The sequence below is a fragment of the Crinia signifera genome, chromosome 1, assembly GCF_055691185.1.
Source record: "Crinia signifera chromosome 1, ASM5569118v1, whole genome shotgun sequence".
NCBI lineage: Eukaryota > Metazoa > Chordata > Amphibia > Anura > Myobatrachidae > Crinia > Crinia signifera.
Genome location: NC_139217.1, coordinates 257,996,394 through 258,020,361, shown reverse-complemented (window position 1 = coordinate 258,020,361; position 23,968 = coordinate 257,996,394). Strand labels below are relative to the sequence as shown.

Below are 23,968 nucleotides of genomic sequence, written 5' to 3'. Positions count from 1 at the left end.
GGGCGACTTTGAGCTGAGAGCCGCTCAAAACAGCGGTGTTTGAGCGTCTTTCAGCTCAAAGCTGCCCAGTGAAAATGATTGTAAAACAAATTATGTTTCGTTTTTATCAAATCACCCCTTCTTTCAAAGCGAGTCGATGAATCGTGTAAAAGATCCTATTCTTTTCACGCCCTGGACTGCTGAATCCCAGCTCTCGTTAGTGACCCGTTTTGCCCATCTCTACTCGCTAGACTACACGAATATTCCGGAGCAGTGTGAATCCTGGCCGGGCCGCTGCACAGGCGGAAGTACGTACACACGGCCCCGCCCACGGACGGAGGGAAGCAGGTGACCCGGTCTCCCCAGTCTCAGTTGCTGGCAACCGGTGTGTACAGCGGACGCCGGTGAACAGAGTGTGTGGCCGTCGGTCAAAGCCGCAGAATGACGGGGCTCGGGTTGATTGCGGTGCCCGCCGTGCTGCTGCTTCTATGCGGACGAGGGGCGGAGAGCTCAGGTAAGCGGCGACGCGGAGAGGACACGGGGGTGGTGGGCAGCAAGAGGGTAGAAGGCCGGGGACAGGCACACAGAGGTCGACCAGCGGCCTGTGGCAAGGTGGGGAAGGGCACTGTTAGGGGTCGGTGAAGCTGTCTCCCGCAGTGCGGCCGCTGGTTGAGTACCCTGTACTGTGTGGCCGCGGCTCAGTCCGTGTGCCTGGGGTGAATTGCCTTCTGGCCTTACCAGCCGCACGTACGGGTCAGCTCCGTGCCGCCACCAGTATGATGGGGGCATCACAACTAGCGGGCACATACTCATTTATGTGAAACCTCGAGATAGTGGTAATGATGCCTGGGATTGATCCAGTTCTCCTGTTGGCCTGTTACTAATCCCCTTTAGCACGCCTCCCTGCGCCCATACGCAGCATGTGATTCTCAGAGGTTTCCAATTCCAGAGATCTGCAGGCGTCCTCCTGCATTGGCTTCGGTGCACATTAACCCTGTAGCTGACTGTACTCTATGTTCATACGTATTTTCATTTTTGACCATGTTAGCATAAAGCGATGAGTACTAACCCGGCAAATCAGGTGGAAGAATGGGATGCTGTCACTAGGTTGAACATGCATTGGGATTAGTTGGACATGTATTGGTTTGACCACTAAAGGTCCACAGAACTTAGGTCAACATGACTAAGCACAAGCATCAGGGTGACAGTCAAAATGTTGACATGGTTTTTTGTCAACAGACAGTATGTCATGCCCTATCATCCACAACGGTGTGGTGGGACAATACAATAGTGTGCCCGAAGCATGGCAATACCCTTTGACGGTGTCAATGTCGACATTCATGGCAAATGTGAGGACCTCATGTCGACTGTTGACCTTCCAGCCTGTAGACTTTAGCGATGTTGACCTATTTCAGGTGTCGTCCTAAGCCTTGTCAGATATTGGTGGTCGACCCAATGCATGTCAACCTAAATTGGATTGACCCATGACCGAAAGAACAGTTTTATCGAAAAGCCTTCAAGGAAATCCTATATAACGGCTTATTGTCAGTTATGCAAATCGTAATGTGTTTATAGATTTTCTGACTGAGGGGTAGATTTATTAACAGGTCCACAGTGTTCTTTATGGATGCAGGTTCGCTTCACCACTTTATTGTGGTGAAGCTCACCTGCAATTTGCCCGAATGTATTATTTTTCTAGTGTACGCAGTTTGCATGCGCAGTTTTAATTTGAAACCGCCGGAGACCAACAAGCAGTGCCTAACATCACACACAGGAGACCCACAGCACCATAAATTTCTGGTGATGTGAACGGGACTACAATGAAAGAGCGCGTGGCCGGCGGCAAGCTTCATAAATAAGGTATAGCCTGGAGCTCTGTAACAAATAACGCATAGACGTTAGCCCTCCACCCCCATACCGCCGCATGATAATCAACCGCATTGTGGGTTTCATATATCAGGGGAAGCGCTTTCCCCTGCGTTAGCGCAGGCGGGTAGCGCACATGCCCCACTTCGCCATAAATCTACCCCTGAGTGCCTTAAGTGCCAAGACAAAGCCAATTAGATTAGGGTGTTCAATATAGAATTGGTGGTGATACGCTGTACTGTTAGGTGAGAGAATATAGATGAAATAGATCAATTTACATGAAATTAATAGAGGGTGGCTTCCTCGTCCTCCTAAATTCAGTTCAATGGATAGCCTACAAGACAAAAATAACAATACATATTTAAGTCCCATACACACTGGGCGATTTGGAGCTGAAAGTAGCTCAGTTTTTTTAGTTTGAGCTCAAAAGCCATCTATTGAATCGAATTTGGGAAGACAAAGGAAACCACTGAGAGGTCCCGGAGGTCCCTAATAATTCTATGTAAATTCCTCTGCCTTTTATAGGAATATCTTTGATGCCATTTTGGTTACTTTTGACATAACTTAAGGCAAGCAGTAATCATTGTGTCTGATTATGAAACTGTGCCAAAACTGTACATATGTCAGTGGTAATACGCTCTCCACATATTGTAATAAACAGACAATATATACGGTGTTCTATTACAGATTTGTAAACAACACTAATATATTGTTACCATGACTACAGTCAGTCATCTTAACCTTTTAACAAAACTTTGAAATGACCGTAATTATGGTAAGCAGTGTTTTGTCCAACAATATTTAGGATGTGCAGTGTAGGTTTATTACATTATATTTATAACACTTACAAATTATGAAGCATTTCACTGTTAATTATGAACATTTATCCCTACTGCACATTAGGATTCATTTTGTAAGAATACCATATACCTACATGTGAGTATTTGGAGGGTGGAGATTGGTGTACCTAGAGGAAAGTCACGAGAACATAAAAACTCCACACAGAGCATGGTTTAAAGTTGATTCCATGGGTAGTATTCAATGCTCTTTTGCGAGCTGTGATGGCAAGCAGTGCTGACTGCTCACGGTCACAGCTCACGCATCAGTATTCACCTGCCCCCCCCCCTGCACACGATATTTCCACCTCGCTGGGTTTTTGTGGCCGCCAAAACAGCAAGGCTCACTTCTAAATGCAGCGGGATCCCTGCATTACCTGCGAGCCTTGCCGTTTGGGGGAATCCTTGCCATCCTCTGACAGCGAGGATTCCCCTGGAACATTGAATAGTCAAACGGGAGGGTGGCTTGGTTTTTGTTGATCACTGCCGTTTAACCCTCCTCGCCAGCCGCATTTAATGACCCCAGCACTGTAAGACAGTAATGGAACCATTATGACACCCTGCGTTATTTGTGATTAGGCCCTTTCTTTAATTAAAAATGAGCTCCAGCTTATTAATACTACTAGCATTTAATACCTGCTGTAGCGCTATTTTCCAGCCTTGAATAAAACTTTTGTTCCAGGTTGAGGTAGGACATTGTAACTTCAATTAAACATTGTCGCATGAGATCAAGTGAGCTATTACCTCACTTGAGTAGCTGTAATGATTTCCCAGAGGTGAGCTAAAGGTCAAGAAAATGCAATAATATGTGAAGCGTAAAAATTGAAGGTCTGCTTATTTTGAATTTAACTATCTGCCCTATTTTATCATGCAAATTAAATTTCAAAACAAGATCTTAAACTGGGGTGACTTCTCCGGTCTGTGCAAAGCATTTTTGTTTTCAAAGCAATTTATTTATTTTCTCCTTTTATTCTGTTGGGTTGCATAAAACGCATGTTTCATCTTTTCTTCTTTAACACTGATGGGACCTACATCTTGATGGACTCTTTTTGCAATGGGCAGAGTAGGAGAATACATGTATTTTAAGGGGTCAGTTCAATCAGGAATGATCCCCCGCCTCTCATCGAAAAAAATTTATTATAATTTTTTTATTTTTTTGTGATGTAAGCTGGGCTACAGATCAAGATCATTTGGGCCATATACAGTAATCACATCCAATTTGCCAGAGTTGTCAGTCCTTTCTAATAACGATCTGTGTCTGTCTAGCCTTGGGAGGACATGCACTGTTATCTTGCTGAATATTGTTTAAAATTTCAACATACTGATATGCTTTTTTTTTTTTTTTTTAAATTACATTATAGATCAGGCATTCCCAACCACGGTCCTCAAGGCCTGAGGTTCCCCACCCCTGCGGTTCCCCACCCCTGCTGTAAGCACACACAGACGTGACCAGATTCTGCTTCCTTCCCCAAAAAATCTGGTCACCAGAAAGCAGAATCTGGACACTGTGGCAACCTGGCCCCCGTGGTTTGTCGAGCCCTAGTTTAAGGTTTATCTGAAAGTGGCAATGTTCTTTCTAAATATGAAGGCTTAAGTTAAACGTTCCTGTTTTATTTTGTTTAATAATACACTGGAGATGTTAATGTTACAACCAATCAGACAAACCAATGTTTCTTTGCTCTGTTCTCCATGTGACTTTGACCTAAATTAACACAATTTTGGTCTACTTATCTTTCAACCTACAATATTTAGTTTGATTTGCAGACTGGATGTTATATTAGAATCTTGGCATGTATGGAGTGATAAGCTATACCAGTAATTCACGCATTGTAATTAGTGTTCCTTCTAGGAAGCAAACGGGGCAGGGCGCTGGAGGGGCGGACCGGGCACGCCAACATCACAATTGGGGGCGTGCCCGGGCCGCCGCATCACTAAAGGGGGCTCGCCCGGGCCGCCGCATCACTAAAGGGGGCTCGCCCGGGCCGCCGCATCACTAAAGGGGGCTCGCCCGGGCCGCCGCGTCACTAAAGGGGGCTCGCCCGGGCCGCCGCGTCACTAAAGGGGGCTCGCCCGGGCCGCCGCGTCACTAAAGGGGGCTCGCCCGGGCCGCCGCGTCACTAAAGGGGGCTCGCCCGGGCCGCCGCGTCAGGGCCGCCGCATCACTAAAGGGGGCTCGCCGCGTCACTAAAGGGGGCTCGCCCGGGCCGCCGCGTCACTAAAGGGTTCGCGCCCGGGCCGCCGCGTCAGGGCCGCCGCATCACTAAAGGGGGCTCGCCGCGTCACTAAAGGGGGCTCGCCCGGGCCGCCGCGTCACTGAAGGGTTCGCGCCCGGGCCGCCGCGTCACTGAAGGGTTCGCGCCCGGGCCGCCGCGTCACTGAAGGGGGTGTGCCTGGCCGTAACTAAGTCCCCGAGCTGCCGGGAAAGCGCCGTGTACCGCATTCTATGGCGGCGCTGGGCTTCACCGGTGCACTCCGGCGGGCAGGCAGCAGGCTGTTTTAGCGGGGTGCTTCTAGAGGGGCAGGACGCATTCTGCCCTTTAAAAATAGGGCAGGGCGCAGCGCCCCGCTAAAACAGCCTAGTGGGAACACAAGTAATTATGCAATACATTGTGACAAAGGCAGGACACTAATTTTCTGTATACACCACTGTCATTTTGAAACAATAACTTACAATTTGATGCTTTCAGCAGTTTTGTAGGTGAAGATATATATATTTTTTGCGGTACTACTTAGTTTGGTCCCTGGTATACACAGACTGCAAACTGAAGGCACAATAAAGGTAAAGTCCTGTACACACAGGGTGACCCAACTTTTAGCTGGGCGATGTGCTACAGCACGATCTCTTGGCACACATCGCAGGGCACCTGTTCAGCACACCGCAATGCTTTGTGCTCAGCATTCGTTATAATAGAATTATATAATACGTTATAGCGTGCGTTTATAATAAGCAAAGCCACGTGATCTGTGGAAAGCCAATGCTTGTGGGCTGTACTGCACATCGCTGCAGGACATACACACACGGAGCGTTCAGTGTTCTTTTTCTAAGTGATCTAGTCAGATTGCTTAGAAAAGTCCCGTGTACGCCCCTTAAGACCTAAAAATCCACACAATTTGCACATATTAGAGGGTATCCAGTTGTATCCCCTGTAAACTCTGGTCTAGTGAAACCTGTTTTTGCCGTCGCTGGCCTGGGAAGCCAGCACTTCAGGGATTTTGATTTTCCTGCAGATATAGCTATACAGCTATTTGAGGAATAAGTAGTAATACCGCAAACCTAATGTTCAATATACAGTATAAAAAGACATACGAATTAAACCCTGGAAAAAAAAAAAAAACTAAAGCTGTATTTTAGCCTTTTATGTAGGCTACCACATTCCTTTGCTAGCATACAAGCTATAAACAATACGGTAGTAAATGCTGCCTGTGCTGCGGGATTTGATTTGTGTGCCACAGCTAATGGCATTGGGCAGGGAACACGGCACTTAGCATGCAGCCTTCTAGCTGTGTGTTCTGCCTGCTGTGTTTGTGCACAGGATGCCTTTGTAGGCTGCATAATTGTATGGCCACTTATGACCTCTAAAATCTGTTTACTCTCCCCATATGAATAACCTGCTATTGCTGATTTAATACTATATGTACATAATATTGGCTTTGTAGATTATCTTGTGCTATCTGGGTAGGCTAAAATAGGTTTTGACTGTAAATATTTTGGTGGGCGCCTATAAGGCCTTAATTGTGGCAGGACGGAGACAAAACGGTGGTGTGCTTCTCGTTAACTATATATGTCTGCATGATACAGATTAGCTTGCAGAGCAGTGGCTGCTCAAAGCAGGGTGAAGGTGACATTGAGGAGGTTGTTCTAGTCAGTCATATGACATAAACTTTCCTCTGCAATTGGACTGTACAGGCTACAGCAGCAGCACTCCCATTTAAAGATGCAGTATGTAATTCCAAGGCAGGCTAGGTTAGCTTTGGAGACAAAGCAGACTTTCATATCTTTACTATTTCATAGATTGATTCTTGCTAGATTAGTGCTCCCAAAGTGAATATTAAATACCATGGGACAATTGGCTCACTGCTCCTGCTCTTAAAACCAACAAATTGAACATTGCATAACATGGGATTGAAGTGTGTGTTGCTGAGAATTGAGTGAAATGTGTGGACACCTTTTTTTTTTGCAAAGATACATAACTAGTCTGTCACAATTCTATGCAGTGTATCTGAAGGTTTTATCTGTCCTATAGCCCCATACACACAGGGTGACCTAGCTTTTTAGCTAAGCGATGCACTTCAGCACACCCGCGATGCTGAGTGGTCAGCACTGGTCGATATGGGCTAGTGTTGTTAGAAATACAAATCTGGATAATAAGCTAGAAATTCTGTACTTCCTCATATTGGCGGCCACAGTTTACGCCAATTATGTTAGCCGCTTTCAGAATAGCACCATTGTCCCATCGCAGGCTTGGTGTCTCGCTTCACTCGCCACAACTTTACTAAAGGTAATAGATGGTGGCGTGAACCCATGGTGGTGCAGGTTACGCTACCTAAGTACCGTAGCGAAAGCTGTGGCCACAAAGCTGAGGAAGTACCAGAAATTCTTCCTATATTTGTTTTTTTCTGCACTGATGGTGTAACGGTGGTTTCTATCCCCCCTAAAGCCCCATACATATTAGACGATGCTGTCTATATGAATGGTAATGTTAAATATTCCATGCATACATACTGGGGCTGCTGCTGGCTTTGCCTGTTCGCAGCCGCTCAGAGGTTCGGTCAAACTTAACCGGCTGGTGCAAATGGTGGCGGTGGGCAGCGGCACTGGAGCCTCTGCGATCCGGAGTATGATAGGTGGGGAGGTGAGTGGTGCACAGATGGAGGCACCACTGATGCACACCTATTTATCAGTGACATTCCTCAAAATTTTCTTTGACCTTTTCAGGCATACCAACAAAGTGGTCTGTAATGGTATGGTAGGCACATTGATGGATGGTAAGGTTACACAATTACTTTTTTTTTTTTTTTTCGTGCCGTTCTCGGCAAAACGGGTCCAACCGCTTTTAAAGTCAGGCCCATTCTGTCGATCTGCTTCTTCATTGCTGTCGGGAGAGACTGCATTGAATAGGCTCCCGCCACTATTTCCCCGTCTGAAATAGCAGCGGGATTGAATAAACCCCATATAGAGGGACATTTAATCCCTGAGGACGTTCAGTGACATCATCCTGACACTGTTCCAAATGATATAGTCAACAATATTGTTCAGTATGTATGCACAATATTGTTTGCCTGGGAGATCAATGGAGAATATTGTAGACACCTTTTTTAGAGAGAAAAGTTTAACATTTAGATAAGTCATGTGTCACTTAAGTCCCTGCCGTGAGTACCTAAGAAACAGGATCTACATTAGTTACTTACTGCAGCTATCTGAGCTGAGGCCGTAGTTGTACTTCATCTATTACTATTGCTGAATATAGCAGTTGAATATGATGTAAGGAGCTTTTGTTGTGTAGTGGAAACTATTGCCCAATTTTCATGTTGGAAATGCTGAGTCATTGGAACTTGCAGGCTTACCAAAAAAAGTTTGAGATTAATCCTTGTTTACTGGTATAGTAACAAATTATTTGGTACTTGAGTATTATCACGGCACCCATCTGCACAACGTAGTTGGCGTAATCAGATCGCATGTGATGGTTTCACGGCTCCACTGCCCGCGGATTGCATCCACCGCAAATCGCATGCAATGCGATTTAGCACACCCCCCACTATCAGTGTCACCCCGAAGCATGGCAAGCTGACGTGACCTCCCGACCTGTTCATACCCCCACTATCCATGTCGGCGTGGATAGTGAGTTTATAAAGTGTGGCTCGCGCAGCCACTGAGCCTGAAGCATGGCGAGTGGCCACGGATAACGAGCCCGAAGCATCGCGAGTGCACGCAGAATACACGTTAAGAAATCCGCATCCCCTTGCTGCGCTTGCCACGCTTCAGGGTGACGTGGATAGTGGGGGGGGGGTGCTGCATCGCATGCAATCCGCGGGCAGGTACCACCGCATCGCATGCAATGCGATCCTACTACACTGAAGTGGACACTACATTAACTACTTAACGGGCGCCCTGATAATACACAAGTACCAATTATTTTATTTGCACTCTTATGCCACTACTTTTGTCTGTGTGTAATAAAATCTTTTCATTCTTGTTTGTCCTATTTACTTGGCTCATGGAAGAGTACATAGCTTATTAGCCATTTTGGCTATATTAAGACAAATCTATCTGGAATGTATGTTAAATGGTAATGCTAAATTGTTAACATAGTTGTAGTTTTTTTTTTCATGCATAGAAGTCCATTTGTTGAGTTTTCAGTAGTTCCCAAACTGGGTGCTGTGTTATGTTTACATGGGTTTATAGTCCAGGACCAAATACCATTATCAGTGTGATGGGCAAAACCAGAGCTGGTGTCTGCCAATCATAAAATATGTAAACATACTTAAGTGCAGCCATGTCCTCCACCACATAACTTCACCTCAGGATGACATGACAGTACACTTTACTTATTTGCTTAATTGGCCAATGAGATATGGCTGGCCCAAATTTGAGATACTGACCTATGGGTTAAATAAATGTAGTAATTGCCTTTCAGGCATCAGCGAGTTCCTGGCAAGACAAATATTTAAACACTAGGTGATTCATTGCGCCTTGCGGGCGCTCTTCACACCGTCGAAAGGGTAAGCTGCGCCCCCTTAATTTGTGAATGTTTGTATTGAGACATATGGTTAGAATTGTATGAAAGATGCCCTGTATTGTAACTTGAGTTATAGGTGAAATGTGTTAAATAGAGAGCATATGATTTGGAAGTGAGTGTGTATTGTTTTGTTTAATTAAAAAGCGGTTACAGAGAAAGATGTACATTGATAGTGTGGAGGGTACAGTGACATTTGTGGGTGTGGGGGGGGTGCGTGTTGTTTAGGGGTGTGGGTGTGCACAATAGTATAGTAGGGTGTTTTTGAGTCAGCGGCTCCCCACTGGTGGAGGTCACGAGTGATAGGGGTGTGTGGGCATAAGGGGGACTAAAGAGGAGGGTGGGGGACACTGTGCAGCTTCTGCCAGTGGGTGAAGGTCCAGCGTGGCAGTACAGGAGGGTGCCCCTGAGTCAGTGTCTCCTCCTACTGGGTGGGAGTTAGGTTGCATGAGACTGGGTGGTAAAGCATGATAGGGGTATGTGGGCAACACAGGGTGAGCAGGTCCCCACTGGCGGAAGTTACGGGGCAGGAGAACAGGAGGCAGGGCAGTGATAGAGGTGTGTGGGCATGAGGGGTAGTAAAGGTTTTTGGCTGTTGCAGAGTAGGGATGGGCATTGGTGCAGACGCCATCGCTGGTTGGTATTGATGGCGATTTAGCACCCTGCCATCGATAGCAGTAACATATTACTTGGATAATCATCGATTGTCGTAGCTATTGATGGTCATCCATTATATCTGACTGAATAGGCCGTGGGTCAATCAGAATGCGGTGGCGGGACTTCTGGGTGTGGGGGGGGCGGAGCTATGCTCCGTGTTCCGGCACCTTAAAAAAAAATTGAAACTTGATCGGTTCTCCTTTGCCATTGATGTAGGGAAACCATCTGGTCCTCCCACATCGATGGCAAAAGTATTCAACATCGGCCATAAACAATCGATTTGAAATCATTGATGGTCGATGGGCATCCCAGCAGTGGGTGAGTGTCTCATCCCACTGGGAGGGAGTGAGGGTGCATGAGAGCAGGAGGCTGTATAATGGTATGTGGGCAAGACATTGATAAAAGTTGTGGCGCTGGTACAGAGGACCGTGGGGACACTTCTGGCAGAGGTGGAACCTGCAGCTAGGGCCGGATTTCCCACCTAGGGGCGGTACCTGCTTGTGGTGGTACAGGATCCCCCATTCTCACGGGTGTGTGTGAAATGCAGGAGTGGGGTCGCGGGGGTCTGCTGGGGGGGGGGGTTGGCGGAAAGGAGTCGGGGGTCTGCAAATCGCGGGAGGGGGGTCCGCGAATTGCTGGATGGGGTCTGCGAATCGCGGTAGGTGCCGTGGGGGTCTATAAATCGTGGGGGGTGCCGTGAATCGCGAGAGGGGCGGGGGTCCGCAAATCGCGGGGGGGGGGCTAGAATCGCGTGAGGGGGGCTGCAAATCGCAGGAGGGGGCTAGGGTTTGCAAATCGCTGGAGGGGGCTTGGGTCCGCAAATTGGGAGGGGCGGGTGTCTGGGGGGGGGGGTGCTGGCATAGGAGGGGCGGTTGAAGGAGTAATGGTGGATGCTGGCTGTGGAGAAATGGTGGGCGGTTCCTGTTGCCCTGGCTGGGCGGTGGGAGGTGATGTCAAGGGGGTGGGGTGTGTAGAACGTTATACACATAGAGCACTTTTCCCTGGTGTATCCAGCTGGACGGGAACATTATATACACAGGGGATGAGTGACAGATCTGGCTAAATATGAGATATGGCAGATGTGCTGGCAGCTCGCTAATACCTGTAGGTAGCAGCCTAGTACAGTTACCACAATGTATCTGGTAATTGATGTTAAACTGGTGCAAAGTGTTGGATGTTCTTGCGTGTGTAGGTTCATGGAACACAAGAGATTTATAAACACCTTTTGAATAATCTCCATAACCAGTGAATTCCTTCCTTGTTCATTGCAACCTTGGAATATGGAATAATGCCCTCCTATTGTATGATATGGGTCCTAGAAGTAACCTGACTCCAGTATATGTTCCTAGAGCACCGATAACTTGTTCTTTACAGCATGTCAAGTAGATTTCTGGATGAAATTTAAGTTTTACTTGGTCTAAAATGTATGGCTATGGTGTAGCCACTTTTCTTTGTTAACCTTTCACCCATGCCTCACAGCTGGGTTCATCAAATCCCCACTCTCAGAGGTCAGACTGACTGGAGAATCAGTGGAGCTACACTGTGAGGCTATCGGCAACCCCATGCCTGAGATTCAGTGGTGGTTTCAGGCAGACTATAACAATGAGAGCTTTTCTCAGCTTTGGGATGGAGCGCGCGAAGATCACGTGCAGATGAACTCCACCTACGCCTTCCACGCTACAAGTACTATCTATCTCTTCGACCTCACCCTGGAAGATTCTGGGACCTATGAATGCCGTGCCAGCAATGATCCGGATCGTAACCATTTGACAAAGAGTCCCCGCTTCAAATGGATTCGTTCCCAGGCCAATGTTATTGTCATAGACCGTGAGTGAGATCAAAGAAGACCCACTCCCACTTTTTCCAAATGCCTCCTCTTAGAAGTCCTAGTTTAGACCATTCCTTAAATTCTTGCCTTCCCTAATGTTGGCTCACTGATCCCTGGCATCAGGGCACTGCTCACTTGATGTTGTGTTCTCCCTTCCTCTTCCTTATTCTTAGTCATGCCTTTTAGCTGGGGTTCTTCTGCTGGACCTCTCCCTACCTTCCCACTTATCTACTTTTCCATATCTGTATCTTGGGTAATTTTTCCAGGTAACCCATTTGTGCAGTTAAGAAAAAGCTATATATGTTATATCTAAATAAAGCTTTTGTGGTTTGATGTGTTCAACATGTACATTGCTAAATGTAATGCAGAGCACATATACATAACGCGTCTAGATTTAGAGAAGTTTGACCTTACACTCAACATTCTAATTATGGACCTGTTGTGTGACTAAAAGACTCCAAGTACATCAAGTTCACAGAATACCGTTCCCTACTGAAGGACTTCTGCCTTCAAAACAGATTCCTAAAGATTGCCATCTGCAGCTCCTTAGGTCCTCCTGTTTCCATGTACTGTATTTTCACTTACCTGCTGTTCTTATCCATTGAATTATGTTTTAAGAAACCCCAGCAGCTCATACCCTGAACCTCCCGCTGTGCAATGCGTCAAATCTTAGTAGTATTTATAGAAGAGTTCCATGTATTTTGCACCTCTTCCAGACTTTATTCCCTCCTTGCTTTGTCCTGACTGAGACCACCTCACCACGCTTCCTCCAATTGTCCCATCTGCTTCAAAGCCGTGTTTTTGATGCTGTGTCAGATAAGCACAGTACTGGAATGGTGTCATGTTTAATAATTTAGGACCACACCACAGGGGTTTTTGTAGACATGCATTTTAACATTACATTTTGTTTACCTTGTTACAAGCCACATGGTCTTTCCAGCTGTTCTGCATCCTGATAAACAGCCCTTGGATTGCAGTGCAGTGTTTTGTTTTTTTGTTGTTTTTTTTAAGCTAGATGTTGATCACTTATAGAAATTGGGTTCTTTTTTTTTAAAGTTTATAACGGGTGTAACTTACTCAAAATACCTTGGTGTTCAGTTTGCCTTCTAATTCCCATTCTAGCCATTTATAATAGCTTAATTGTGACTGTTCTGGGTCTTTGATTCAGAAAAGTCCTTTACAAGGACTGGTAGATGTGTCCAAATACTGACTGCTTCAGTCTCTAGAAGTGTGTTCAGACATATTGTAGTGATCCTCCATCGCACCAATCATGGCAGAAACACTTCAGGCTGAACTTGGGCTTTGTGTGAGAAGTCAAGTAGTTATTCTACAGTCTTCTGTGATCCCTTTCTGAACAGATTTCTTTTTCAACAGATCCACTTATTATAACACATTCCCCAGATGCAACAGGTGGAGACTTGAGCTGCAATTTAACAGACACTACACTTCTAGTTTCTGGTCACCAGTGGCTTAAGGGTGATCAAGTTATTCATGAAGATAAAGACTCTTCCCATATTATGACTTATAAGTAAGTATCATATGTGATCTTGTCAATAAGACTTTTGAAACTGTTCAAATTCCAGTACAGTAAACAGACTTAAAGAACAAATGTTAGAATATATCCTTGTTGGCATCAGTTTCTTCATTTTTAAAGTTATTACAGCAAGGGTTTTTGTTCTGATATTCTGCAATATCTATGGAAGGGGTGGCCAAACCAATCCTCAAGATATACAAACAATCCACGATAGCCGGACCACCTGTCCAGTGCACAGTGAAGTCCTTACTAATAGTTACATTTTCAAACATGCTGCATTCATTCAACTGACATTCCACAGGTGGCCTTCAACATGAACTGTTGGTAGCTCTTGAGGACCAGTTTGGCCAACCTGGATCTATGGTGTTGGAGATATGAAGTTGGTCCATGCCGTGGCTAACAAATAGCATCGTCACCCAAAGCATATCTTAAATAATTGTGGAAATCCTCATTTTGCATGATCTATTAGCTACAAACTCCCCTTTTATGATCATTCCTGTTTTTTTTTTGCATTTGTGGCAAAAATGGTTACTTAACCTTTTTGTTTAGACTTTCTAAAGAGAAATATTCAATTTCCTAATTTTATTCAATGTATTTGCTTGTATACAGTGTAATGGGTTTGTCAGAGGCAGCATCGTTTTGTGTCTGTGCAGTCAGCCGCTGCACACATTAACATCATTGTCAGATGGAGGTGGTGGCACTGCACTCTATCGAGAGGAGATGTGCCATCAAACAAGATGCACCCTCTAGAGCAATTGGCTGCTTTTTCTGTGACCTAAATTCCTGTCTGTACAAAGTCAAACAATCCACTCAACTGTTTTCTTCTGCCTCTTGTTATCTTTCCAATTGCTATACTGTAATGTGCTCTCTTCTTTCCAGTATTAGTGATGTTAATGCAGCAAGTTCTGGACAGTACACCTGCAAGTTCTTGAGTTCACCTGACGTGAATGAAACAATTAATGTAACAGGTAAATACTTTTATCTCAAAGTCTCAGTGCATACCTTTTTGGATGTGCGCTCAAAACAGAAAAGCTACTGTGAAAACTAGTGCAGATGGAGGAGTTGTGGTGAAAAAAAGACCGGTCTTGCCCAGCTGCTATGTCTGTATGTATTGCACCTGAATTACTGTTGAAAAAAATGCACACTACCTGGGTATAACCATGCTGCACTGCAGATGGGGCTGATCTAACCTGTGCGGAAGGTTAGATTTGGGTGGGTGTGTTCATACTGGAACCTGAACTGTGTAAAAATAAAGCTGCCTTACACATGTGAGCTACGTGCAAAGACGGGCAGAATTTACCCTACACAAAAAAATATAACCCACCCACATATAAATATCTATTGACTGCAATGAGAAACATGGTTTGCCAATTCTTTTTTTTTTTTTTTTTTTTTTTTTATAATATAATTCCAGTGTTAAAACAGGTCTGATTCTACATGGAGCAGACAACGCATTTTCCACTATGAAACCACCATACCCTTACTCCTGGTTTTAAAGCTTCAGGGCAACCCATGAATGAATGGTGATGCTCCACTTTGTGTTATACTCAGTACACTGGCTAGCAGTGATTGGGGCACATTGAAGACACTGGGCAAATGTGTCTAGTGTAGACTTCTAGGTGCACTGGAGCAGGCCAGAGGAAGTGTTAGGTACTGTGATATTTCAGGAGAGGACCGGCTACGCTGTCTTAACATTTCACTGCAGTTTCAGCCGTCTGGTAGGGGATGCCTTCTCTACTTGTCATGGGGACATTGTAGCCTCAGTGCTACAGGTTTGCCGAATCACTGTGGCCAGCCTTTATCAGGATAATATGAGGGTGCAGCCGGGGTCGCAAAGGTCCCTCTCGGATTGTCTTCTGTTGAAGATAAACTTCCAGCAGCCACGCAGTGTTTGACTGGTCACATCAGATGTGACCATGTCACTGAAAGCCCAGTCTGGCTTGGTTGCATCTTTTGTGACTATGCAAGTGGTTAATTTTACAAATTAAATCTCATGTGGCCATATTAACACGTTTACACTTTTCAATAGGAATTTGTTTTATTTTTTATTTCAGTTGCTCCCCATGTTGTTGCTTACAAGAAAATGGAGCATGGCAATGAGGGAGACACAGGAGTTCTGACATGTAAAAGTAGCTCCTACCCTTACGTGGAAGAGTGGACCTGGTACATATTATCTGAAGGTGGCATTAAGGTATGTGCATTTTATCGGCATTGGCCCTTGAATGAAACCGAATAATGGATTATTTATTATTATCATCATCATCATCCTCATCTTCCATTATGTGGTGAAAAACGTATTACTGTTACCTAATTGCATTTGGTATTCAGTTGCCTCCCTGTGTGTGTGTGTGTGTGTGTGTGTGTGTGTGTGTGATCACACTGTATTGCTATGGTTTTAAAACCACCAAATAAAAGAAAATGTAAAGAAACACACATTAGTAGCCCACTCTTCTACTTACACGTGACCCCTTTACAATTTTAGTTTATTTGATCATTTTGGATGTCCTATTGTACACTTCAAGTAGGTAATGGCCAACTGTAATGGGAAATGTTCAGTGCTTATCAAAGTAATCTATTTTTAGTTTCCAATAACTGTTCTACAGGGTACAGTTGGGATTAATGTATTTTAAATCCGCATAAGATTTTGAGACGCTAAAAACTAGTGTTATTTTGGATGTTAACACAACAGGTAGTGCTTGGGAGCAGGCTGTCCCAGAGGAGTATTAAGATATGAATCTTTGCAAACCGTTTGTCTGGCATTGTCTGTAAAATTGTTTGCACCGTAAACGCTATATTTTCCAACTGTGATCGATCCAATCCACTGCTTACTTTGGAGCAAAGGAGTGGTCGTCCACTCTTTAAAAAAAAAAAAGCTTTAGAATGGCACTCTGTGCTAGCTGTCATCTTGCGTGTAGACTAGAAACCATTGCATTCTAAATTTAATAGTTTAGGACAGTGATTCCCAAACTGTGTGCCGTGACACCCTGGGGTGCCTCAGAACACCTGCAGGGGTGCCCTGGCTTGGTGGTCCAGGACCAATTCAAAATTATTCATGGTCAATGTAATAGGCAAAACCAATGTTGGTGGCTTCCATTCATAAAATATATGAACAAACAGAAGCCAATTCTCACACTCCCCACACAAAGGACCCTAAGAATGACATATAAACACAATTTACTTTCATTTAATATATTATTTTAATTACTCCATAACATTTTTTGGGCCTAGAAGTGCCATGACAACATTTCTGATACTATAGGGAGCTGTGATTCCAAAAAAGTCTGGGAACCACTGGTTTAGGCTTTGCAATCCTTTTCAGTAATCAATCGATACATGTAACACTGCACTACTTCAGCAAAGCCACACTTTCAAACTTGTTGTTGTGCTACATTGTCTAGTTCAGGGGTAGCCAACTCCAGTCCTCCAGAGCTACCAACAGTAACGTTTTCCAGGTCTCCTCACAGATTCACAAGTGAAGTAAGTAGCTCCACCTGTGGATCTTTTAAAATGTTAGTCAGTAATCAGTGCACCTGTGTACCTGCAAGGTGAGCTGGAAAATGTGGACTGTTAGCTCTCGAGGACTGGAGTTGGCAACCCCTGGTCTAGTTTTTGGCACAACATGAAACCTAACCCATGACTAATATGACATGTATCATTGTAAATTATTTTAATGAATTTACATTCTGGTTAAAATAAAATCCTTACTTTATATGGGAGCACATTATCTTCTGTGCAAATATACAAAGTTCCTTTTTAAAGTGATTTTTATTTTTCGTTTTGTGTGGATCTTAACTTTTTTTTTATTTATTTTTTTTCTCTCCCTTCTAGCCCATAGTGAATGGGTCAGAGGACCGCTTTTTCATAAAATCCACAGGAAATAAGACAGAGCTTCGCATTAACCAACTGGATATTGAGAAGGATCAGGGTGATTATATCTGCAATGGATCCAATGTGCTGGGCATTAACGGGACCACCGTTTCCCTTCGTGTGCGTAGCCGTCTTGCTGCACTCTGGCCGTTCCTTGGCATTGTGGCTGAAGTGCTGATTCTAGTAACCATAATCTTCATCTATGAAAAGAGGAGAAAGCCTGATGAGCTACCTGAAGGTAAAGCACATGTCAAAGTTGTTTGACCTATTGTTTATAGGTGTTGGTTAGCAAAAAACCCAGACTAGATTCAATCTTAAAAAAACTTGGCCATAGATTGTTATCTGTGCACTTTTATATGGAATCCTGCATTTTCTTACACTACAACTGTGTGTAGCCTATAGTCAACTTTTTAATCTAATTTATTGGTGTCCCTCCTCTCCTCTTTCGGAGCTCCAGGAAGGGTGAATTCTTTTGGTAAGAAGGAAAACAACCCCCTGTCCTGCTTTGCTTCTATGTAGCACTGGGTGCAACATGGCATTTCTCGCAGTTCCTGCTTAAAACTCCTGCCCTGCTCTTTAGGATCCTGCTAGTACGAAAGCTTGTACTAATTTGTATCTGGTTTCCCGCAGATGAAGATGGTGGATCTGCTCCTCTGTAAGTATTGTCCTTTCTATTATATTGTCCTTGTCTAGTGTGTATTAAATGGTTACTGTAACTCTCCAGGTTGGAAGAGCAGGACTTTCATTCCATACATTAAGAAAAACATTTTACCTTAATGGGTACATTCTTACTTAACCTAAACTTATTGAGTAACACTTCTGGTGTGTACACACGGTACAATCCAGCATGAGATTTTAACTATTATATTGCAGATCGCACAGGTTTTTTACCTTGAGACCCCAATGCGCGCTCCCGGGAAAGCACAGATCGAAACCCAGCTAGACGGGGCAGCAATGACTATATATTGCAAATCTGCACTTAATATAGTCAAAATCGCAGGCATGTCTGGTAGCTTGCCATGCGATTCTATCACATCGGTATTGAATAGCAAGCCTAATCAACCGTGTGTACACAACATTTTGTGTAGGTGGAGGTAGTGATAAGTTGCCAGCCATAATTCAGTTGATTGCAATAGATCATCTTAAGCAGTGGCAAATGGAAGAATTATGCAGTAAATTGTCTCTATCAAAAGCCCATTCCTTCCTTATTGTAACCTTTCTGTACTGTGTGTCTAGGAAAAGCAATTCTGGTGCAAACAATGACACTGTGCGACAGAGGAACTCCAGCTGAGTCACAGGTGAGAGCTAGTGTAAATATTGTGGGGGGAACTCCAGGTCACAACTTGACAAACGAAATAGGCTTGAGTGCAGTATAAGGTGTCGTCCATTCAAAGGAAAGTGACTACAGTGAGTTCTTTCATCTCAGAGTCCAGTTGAAATATAGCATAGTGAATATTTACAAATGATTGTGTCCTCATACACTAGGTGCGGCTTTTTGGAAAAGGAGATGTTGCCCATAGCCAGCATTCAGATGCTGTTTATGATTTTCTACAAGGTGCTTCGTAAATGAGAAGTAAAATCTGATTGGTATCTATAAATCTGCATTTTAGTAAATATATATCCCCTAGTCTTTTATACCATTGAGCATTTACTTAGCTGAACTTACTGTGAAATATTGCATCATAGTTGGCTTTGTAGCATCATACAAAGCTGCGCAGTGTGTAGGTTTACATGTAGCAAAGGCAGTAGTACAACCCATGTGAGGGTGAGGAATGGCTGCTCATAATGAGGCAGATGTATTAAGCCTTAACAAGAGATAAATGCAAGGGTGATGAAGAGAGATAAACGTCCAGCCAATCACCTGCTAACTGCCATGTTACAGGAAAAAAGTCAGTAAGGAGCTGATTGGCTGGATGTTTATCTCTCTTTATCACCCTTGCATTTATCTCTTGTTAAGGCTTAATACATCTGCCCCAATGAACCTGTAATAATTTTTTTCCTCCTCTCTGGCTCTGACAGGTGAATGAAATACTACACATTGAGCAACTGAAGATGTTTTACACACGGAGTACACAAATTCCCTGTCCAGTGATTTTTTTTATTTTTTATTTTATTATGACATCAACAATACTTTTTTTTTTTTCATTTGTGTGAAACTTAGAAGTCTTCAGCTTGTTACATAAAGCAGGTCAACTGCTGGATGATGTATGTGAATCCACTTGTGTTGAGAAGCTATTTGTTCTAGATAATGTGTAACAGTTGTCAAATATCCTAATTACTGGCATCAGCCACAAAGGTTAAACCTTTATAAATTCCTATTTTATTATTCTTTGATCCCATTTGCTCTTGAATCTGTAATTTCATTATGTAAGATTTGTGTTCTAGACTATTGCAGAAAGAATGCTATATGCATGCAGGGCAAAACTGTCATATTTCTTTTCAACTTGAGTGAGTGCGAAACTCCTTATCCTGTGGTTCACACTGTCTATTGTCTGTCCTTGAAAGTTTGACACTGGATTGTTAATTTTGTGTCCGAAGAGAAACCACAATAAAGATTTTTCCAACTTTTATTTGAGTGTCTATTTTAGTTAGTTTTATTGAGTGGTAGCTGTGGTCAAACTAACAGACAACTACAGGGTGGGGTATTGTGCTAAAAACAAATGGGGGGGGGGGGGCAATTATATTTAAGGATTTTATTAGTTTTAGGTAATTTCTAAAGACCAGAGACCGCATTATAGAACCAAACACTAGTGCATGTTTTAAAGGTGCCCATACACGGAGCAATTCTCTTCGTACAATGTGCTACAGCAGCATGCTTTTTGCACTAGAAGCAAAGCTATTTAGTACAAAAGTACATGCCGTACATACTGTGTGCTATGTGATGTGTGCAGGAGTGCACCCCGCACCCAAACATCACTTCGTGTATGGGCGGCTTAAGTGTATGTATGCTTGATTGCTGCTTAATTAATTAGTACCTCACCAATTTGATACCATCTTTGCAGAGCCATGGATTTCTTTAAATCCAGCACAATTAGGGTGCCTGAATGGCCTCACCTGGGAACCTGTGCACTAGAGCATTTTAGGAGCTGGATAGACAACCTGCTAAATCTCTGGATTTCTGCTAAGGTGGTTGGATGGATATAACCAGGGCTATTTTTCAGCAGGCTCCAGCAGGAACTGAGGCCCTTATTCTAGTTCACTCTTTCTGACAAAATATTTCTTAGATGGACAAAACCATGTGCACTGCAGGTGAGGCAGGTGTTACTTGTGCAGAGAGAATTAGATTTGGGTGGGGTTTTACACCTGCCTCACCTGCAGTGCACATGGTTTTGTCCATCTAAGAAATATTTTGTCAGTGAACTAGAATAAGGGCCTCAGTTCCTGCTTTCAGCCTGCTGAAAAATAGCCCTGGATATAACAAAGTATGTATCGTGAGAAGTATCAAACGTCTAAGTCAGTGATTTTCAACCTTTTTACCTCACGGCACACTAAATAAGATTTTCAGATTGCCAAGGCACACCATGAGATCCCCACAGGGCAACACATTGGCCCGCACATGGAAAAAAACAAACCTATTGGCCCCCATATAAAAATCGATCACACTGGTCCCCACAGGTAACAAAAATAAAATACATTGGCCCTTTACATGAAAAGAAGAGACCAGTAAATAACAATTGAACTGGTGGTGGCTGTAAATGGGTTTGGGCATCTCTAGATCTGGGGGCACACTTGAGAACAGCTCAAGGCACACTAGTGTGCCACGGCACAGTGGTTGAAAAACACTGGTCTAAGTACTGGGAGCAGCCTGGATATAAAAAAAAAAACAGGGTGCTGCTTAATAAAATGTCACTAGCTGAATATCCTTAAGCATAAGCAGGGAGTGTAGCTAGGACACTAAAGCAGTGAAGACGCAGCTCCATTGAGTGCCACCAGAGAAGGTAAACCTGCCTTCAAAATGTCTGTCTCCTAGCATTCACAATGCAAAAAAAAAATAGGAAAGGGGAAAAAAAGGGGTCTAATACAGACTTGGTCAGAATAATAGACCTAACCATTTGCACTGCAGGAGGGGCAAATGTAACCTGTGCAGCGATGGATTTGGGTGAGCTATTTTGCTTCTGGTTAAATACCGGCTGCTTTATTTTAACACTGTAATTTTAGATTTCAGTTTGAACACACCACACCCTAATCTAACTCCCTGCACATGTTACATCTGCCCCACCTGCTGTGCGCATAGTTTATTCAAGCTAAGAAAATAATGTACTTTGCGATGAATTTGGCCACAATTCCAGAGTTGCTCAGGAGTGTACTGAACTGCTGACCTCAAATTGACTGCTCCTCCCAGCCTGGACACGGGCTGACCTTCAGCGTTTGTAGGATCTTCCTACTGGAGTAGTACATTTTTTGGACCTGATTGTCACCTTGCTGCTGATCAGTTACACTTCAGGGAGTAGTGAATAAGAGGACTCTGGTAACATGAAGTAAATAATAATTTGCTTACGACAGCAAGCGGCACCCTGTAGAAGGTTATTGATCAGTCACTTAAAAGTGAATGATTTGGAGAACTACTCCTGTGAAGACAAAAATTGCGTATAGTGGACATTCCTGAAAGTTTACAGGCCTCTGATCTGAATAACCTCCTTTTTATAGACCGAACACTAAACCTGAGCATAACAGGTGATCTCTCTAAAGGTGCGTGCACACGGGGGAGATATATTGCTCAATTTCTCCTTTTCATCAGCGACCAGAGATGGTCGCTGATGAAAGGGAACCTCTGCCGGCGGTGCCACAGAGGTAATCAGCTGGTCGCAGGAGCAAGCTCCTGCGACCAACGATTAGAACGGGGCTGAAAACTGGAGCGCATACCCGGTGATTTATCGCCCGGGCACATTCCCATCACTAGCAATATGGTCGCCAGTGACAATATTCCCAGCGATTTCATCAAACATCGCTGCCGTGTGTACACAGCTTAACTTTTGAATGTGCTCACCTTGCAGTTTTACGCAAAAAAGTCATTTTTTTCAGCACTTGATTCTACCCACAGAATGATACCGTGGAGAAGGATTACATCTGGGATGGGGAACCTTCGGCACTCCAGCTGTTGTGGAACTACGCATACCTTGTAACCGTTTTGCTATGTGGCCATGCTACAACTGTTGCAGGGCATGCTGGGTGGTGTAGTTCAACAGTTGGCGGGCCGAAGGTTTCCCATCCCTGCATTACATGGATGGATTTTGTTGTTCTTTTAATCAAGATTAGTTCACAGAAGTCACTTGTGCTCAACGAAATGGTAACTATATGTGCCAAGTTAATCCAGACCAAGACCAGGTTTGCTCTTTAGTGGCTGTGCATATTTCTGGAGAAGGTTTTTATGGACTTCCACCTCATCTGACCATGCTAAAGCTTTTCTGGTGGAAGAGGCCATGGAATTTGCAGAAATGGCTTTTTTTTTATTATTATTATAGCTAAGTAGAAGTCTGGTTTGTATTTTTTTTCTGTAGTATATTTTGGCCATATCTTTAGCCATTATGCACCTTACTCTATTTTGCACTTTTTACAAATTTTTCTGTTAATAATTTTAAGACACTTTTTTTTTTTTATTTTTTTTTTTGTAAACAACGTTAACCTAAAACACTGCAAAAGTTTTGGGCCGGTGTAAAAAAAAAAATATGCTACATAGGGCCGTATTCAATGAGAATATTGACGGTGTGCACACTCGCCACTGCCCGTCGTGTTCCGGAGCCTCGCTGTCCCCCCTATTCATCGTTGCAAGGGCTCACTGCCCCTGACGGCGAGTGTGAACCCCTGCGGCGGACGGTGGCAGGCAGGGAGATGGAAGTCTCCCTGCCTGCCCCAGAACGTATGTGGGGGGAGGTGGGCTCCCCGGGAGCCAGGCAGCACAGGCTGCCCCCAGGAGAGCCAACAGGGGACCAGATATTCACTGCACCCGATCGTGCAGTATGAATATCTAATGAGCGGCTCCCGGCCCCATGCTCTGTGTATAAAAAAAAAAAAAAATTTAAATATATATTCATGTGCTATAAGCACATGAATAAAAATAGCATGCCCCTTCTCAGAATAAAATTCCTGATTTTTTTTTTTACACCAAATGTAAAACAACAACAACTTTATTTTAAAAGTTCACTTTCCACTTCACCATGAAAAGATGGCGATTTGCTACACGGCGAAAATCACTTCGAAAGACGTCGAGAAGTGCACGTTTAATAGGGTGATTCGCTTTCTGACCCAAAAAATCACCTTCCAATGTGTAAATAGCACAAATTCGCCATGAAACAGGGTGACTTATCCTCATTTGAATACTGCCCATAGTAAGAATGTTTCCAAAGATAGAAGTGGTAATGGTTTAATTTTATCAGTTAACAAAATGCGAAGTGAATGAACAGAAAATTCAAATCAATACCTGGTGTGACCTCAGTTTTGCATTTAAAACCACATTTGTATGTGCACATTCTGGTATTTTGGATGGTTTTAGATGTATATGTAGGTTGTCATTCATGGAAACTGTGGTATATGAGGCTTAAACCTGGATGAGGAATAGCTAAACTCTGCTACAAAGTTAAGGCTGTTTTATGTCCCAGGTCTCACACACACACACAATGGCAAGACACTTGGTAGTTATACTGCATCAGCAAGGTTTCCCCCAGTTAAA

General features: G+C 43.8%; 1 protein-coding gene across 1 annotated transcript; it reads left to right on the top strand.

Annotated features, from left to right (window-relative positions):
• The first annotated feature begins 287 nt into the window (after positions 1 to 287).
• On the top strand, positions 288 to 19,871 carry BSG (basigin (Ok blood group)). Its single transcript, XM_083181086.1, has 8 exons — positions 288 to 493; positions 13,275 to 13,428; positions 14,314 to 14,402; positions 15,489 to 15,625; positions 17,263 to 17,539; positions 17,932 to 17,956; positions 18,538 to 18,599; positions 19,321 to 19,871. The coding sequence occupies exons 1-7, from the start codon at positions 421 to 423 to the stop codon at positions 18,590 to 18,592; spliced, it is 810 nt and encodes a 269-aa protein (XP_083037212.1). The 5' UTR covers positions 288 to 420; the 3' UTR covers positions 18,593 to 18,599; positions 19,321 to 19,871.
• The last annotated feature ends 4,097 nt before the right edge of the window (positions 19,872 to 23,968 follow it).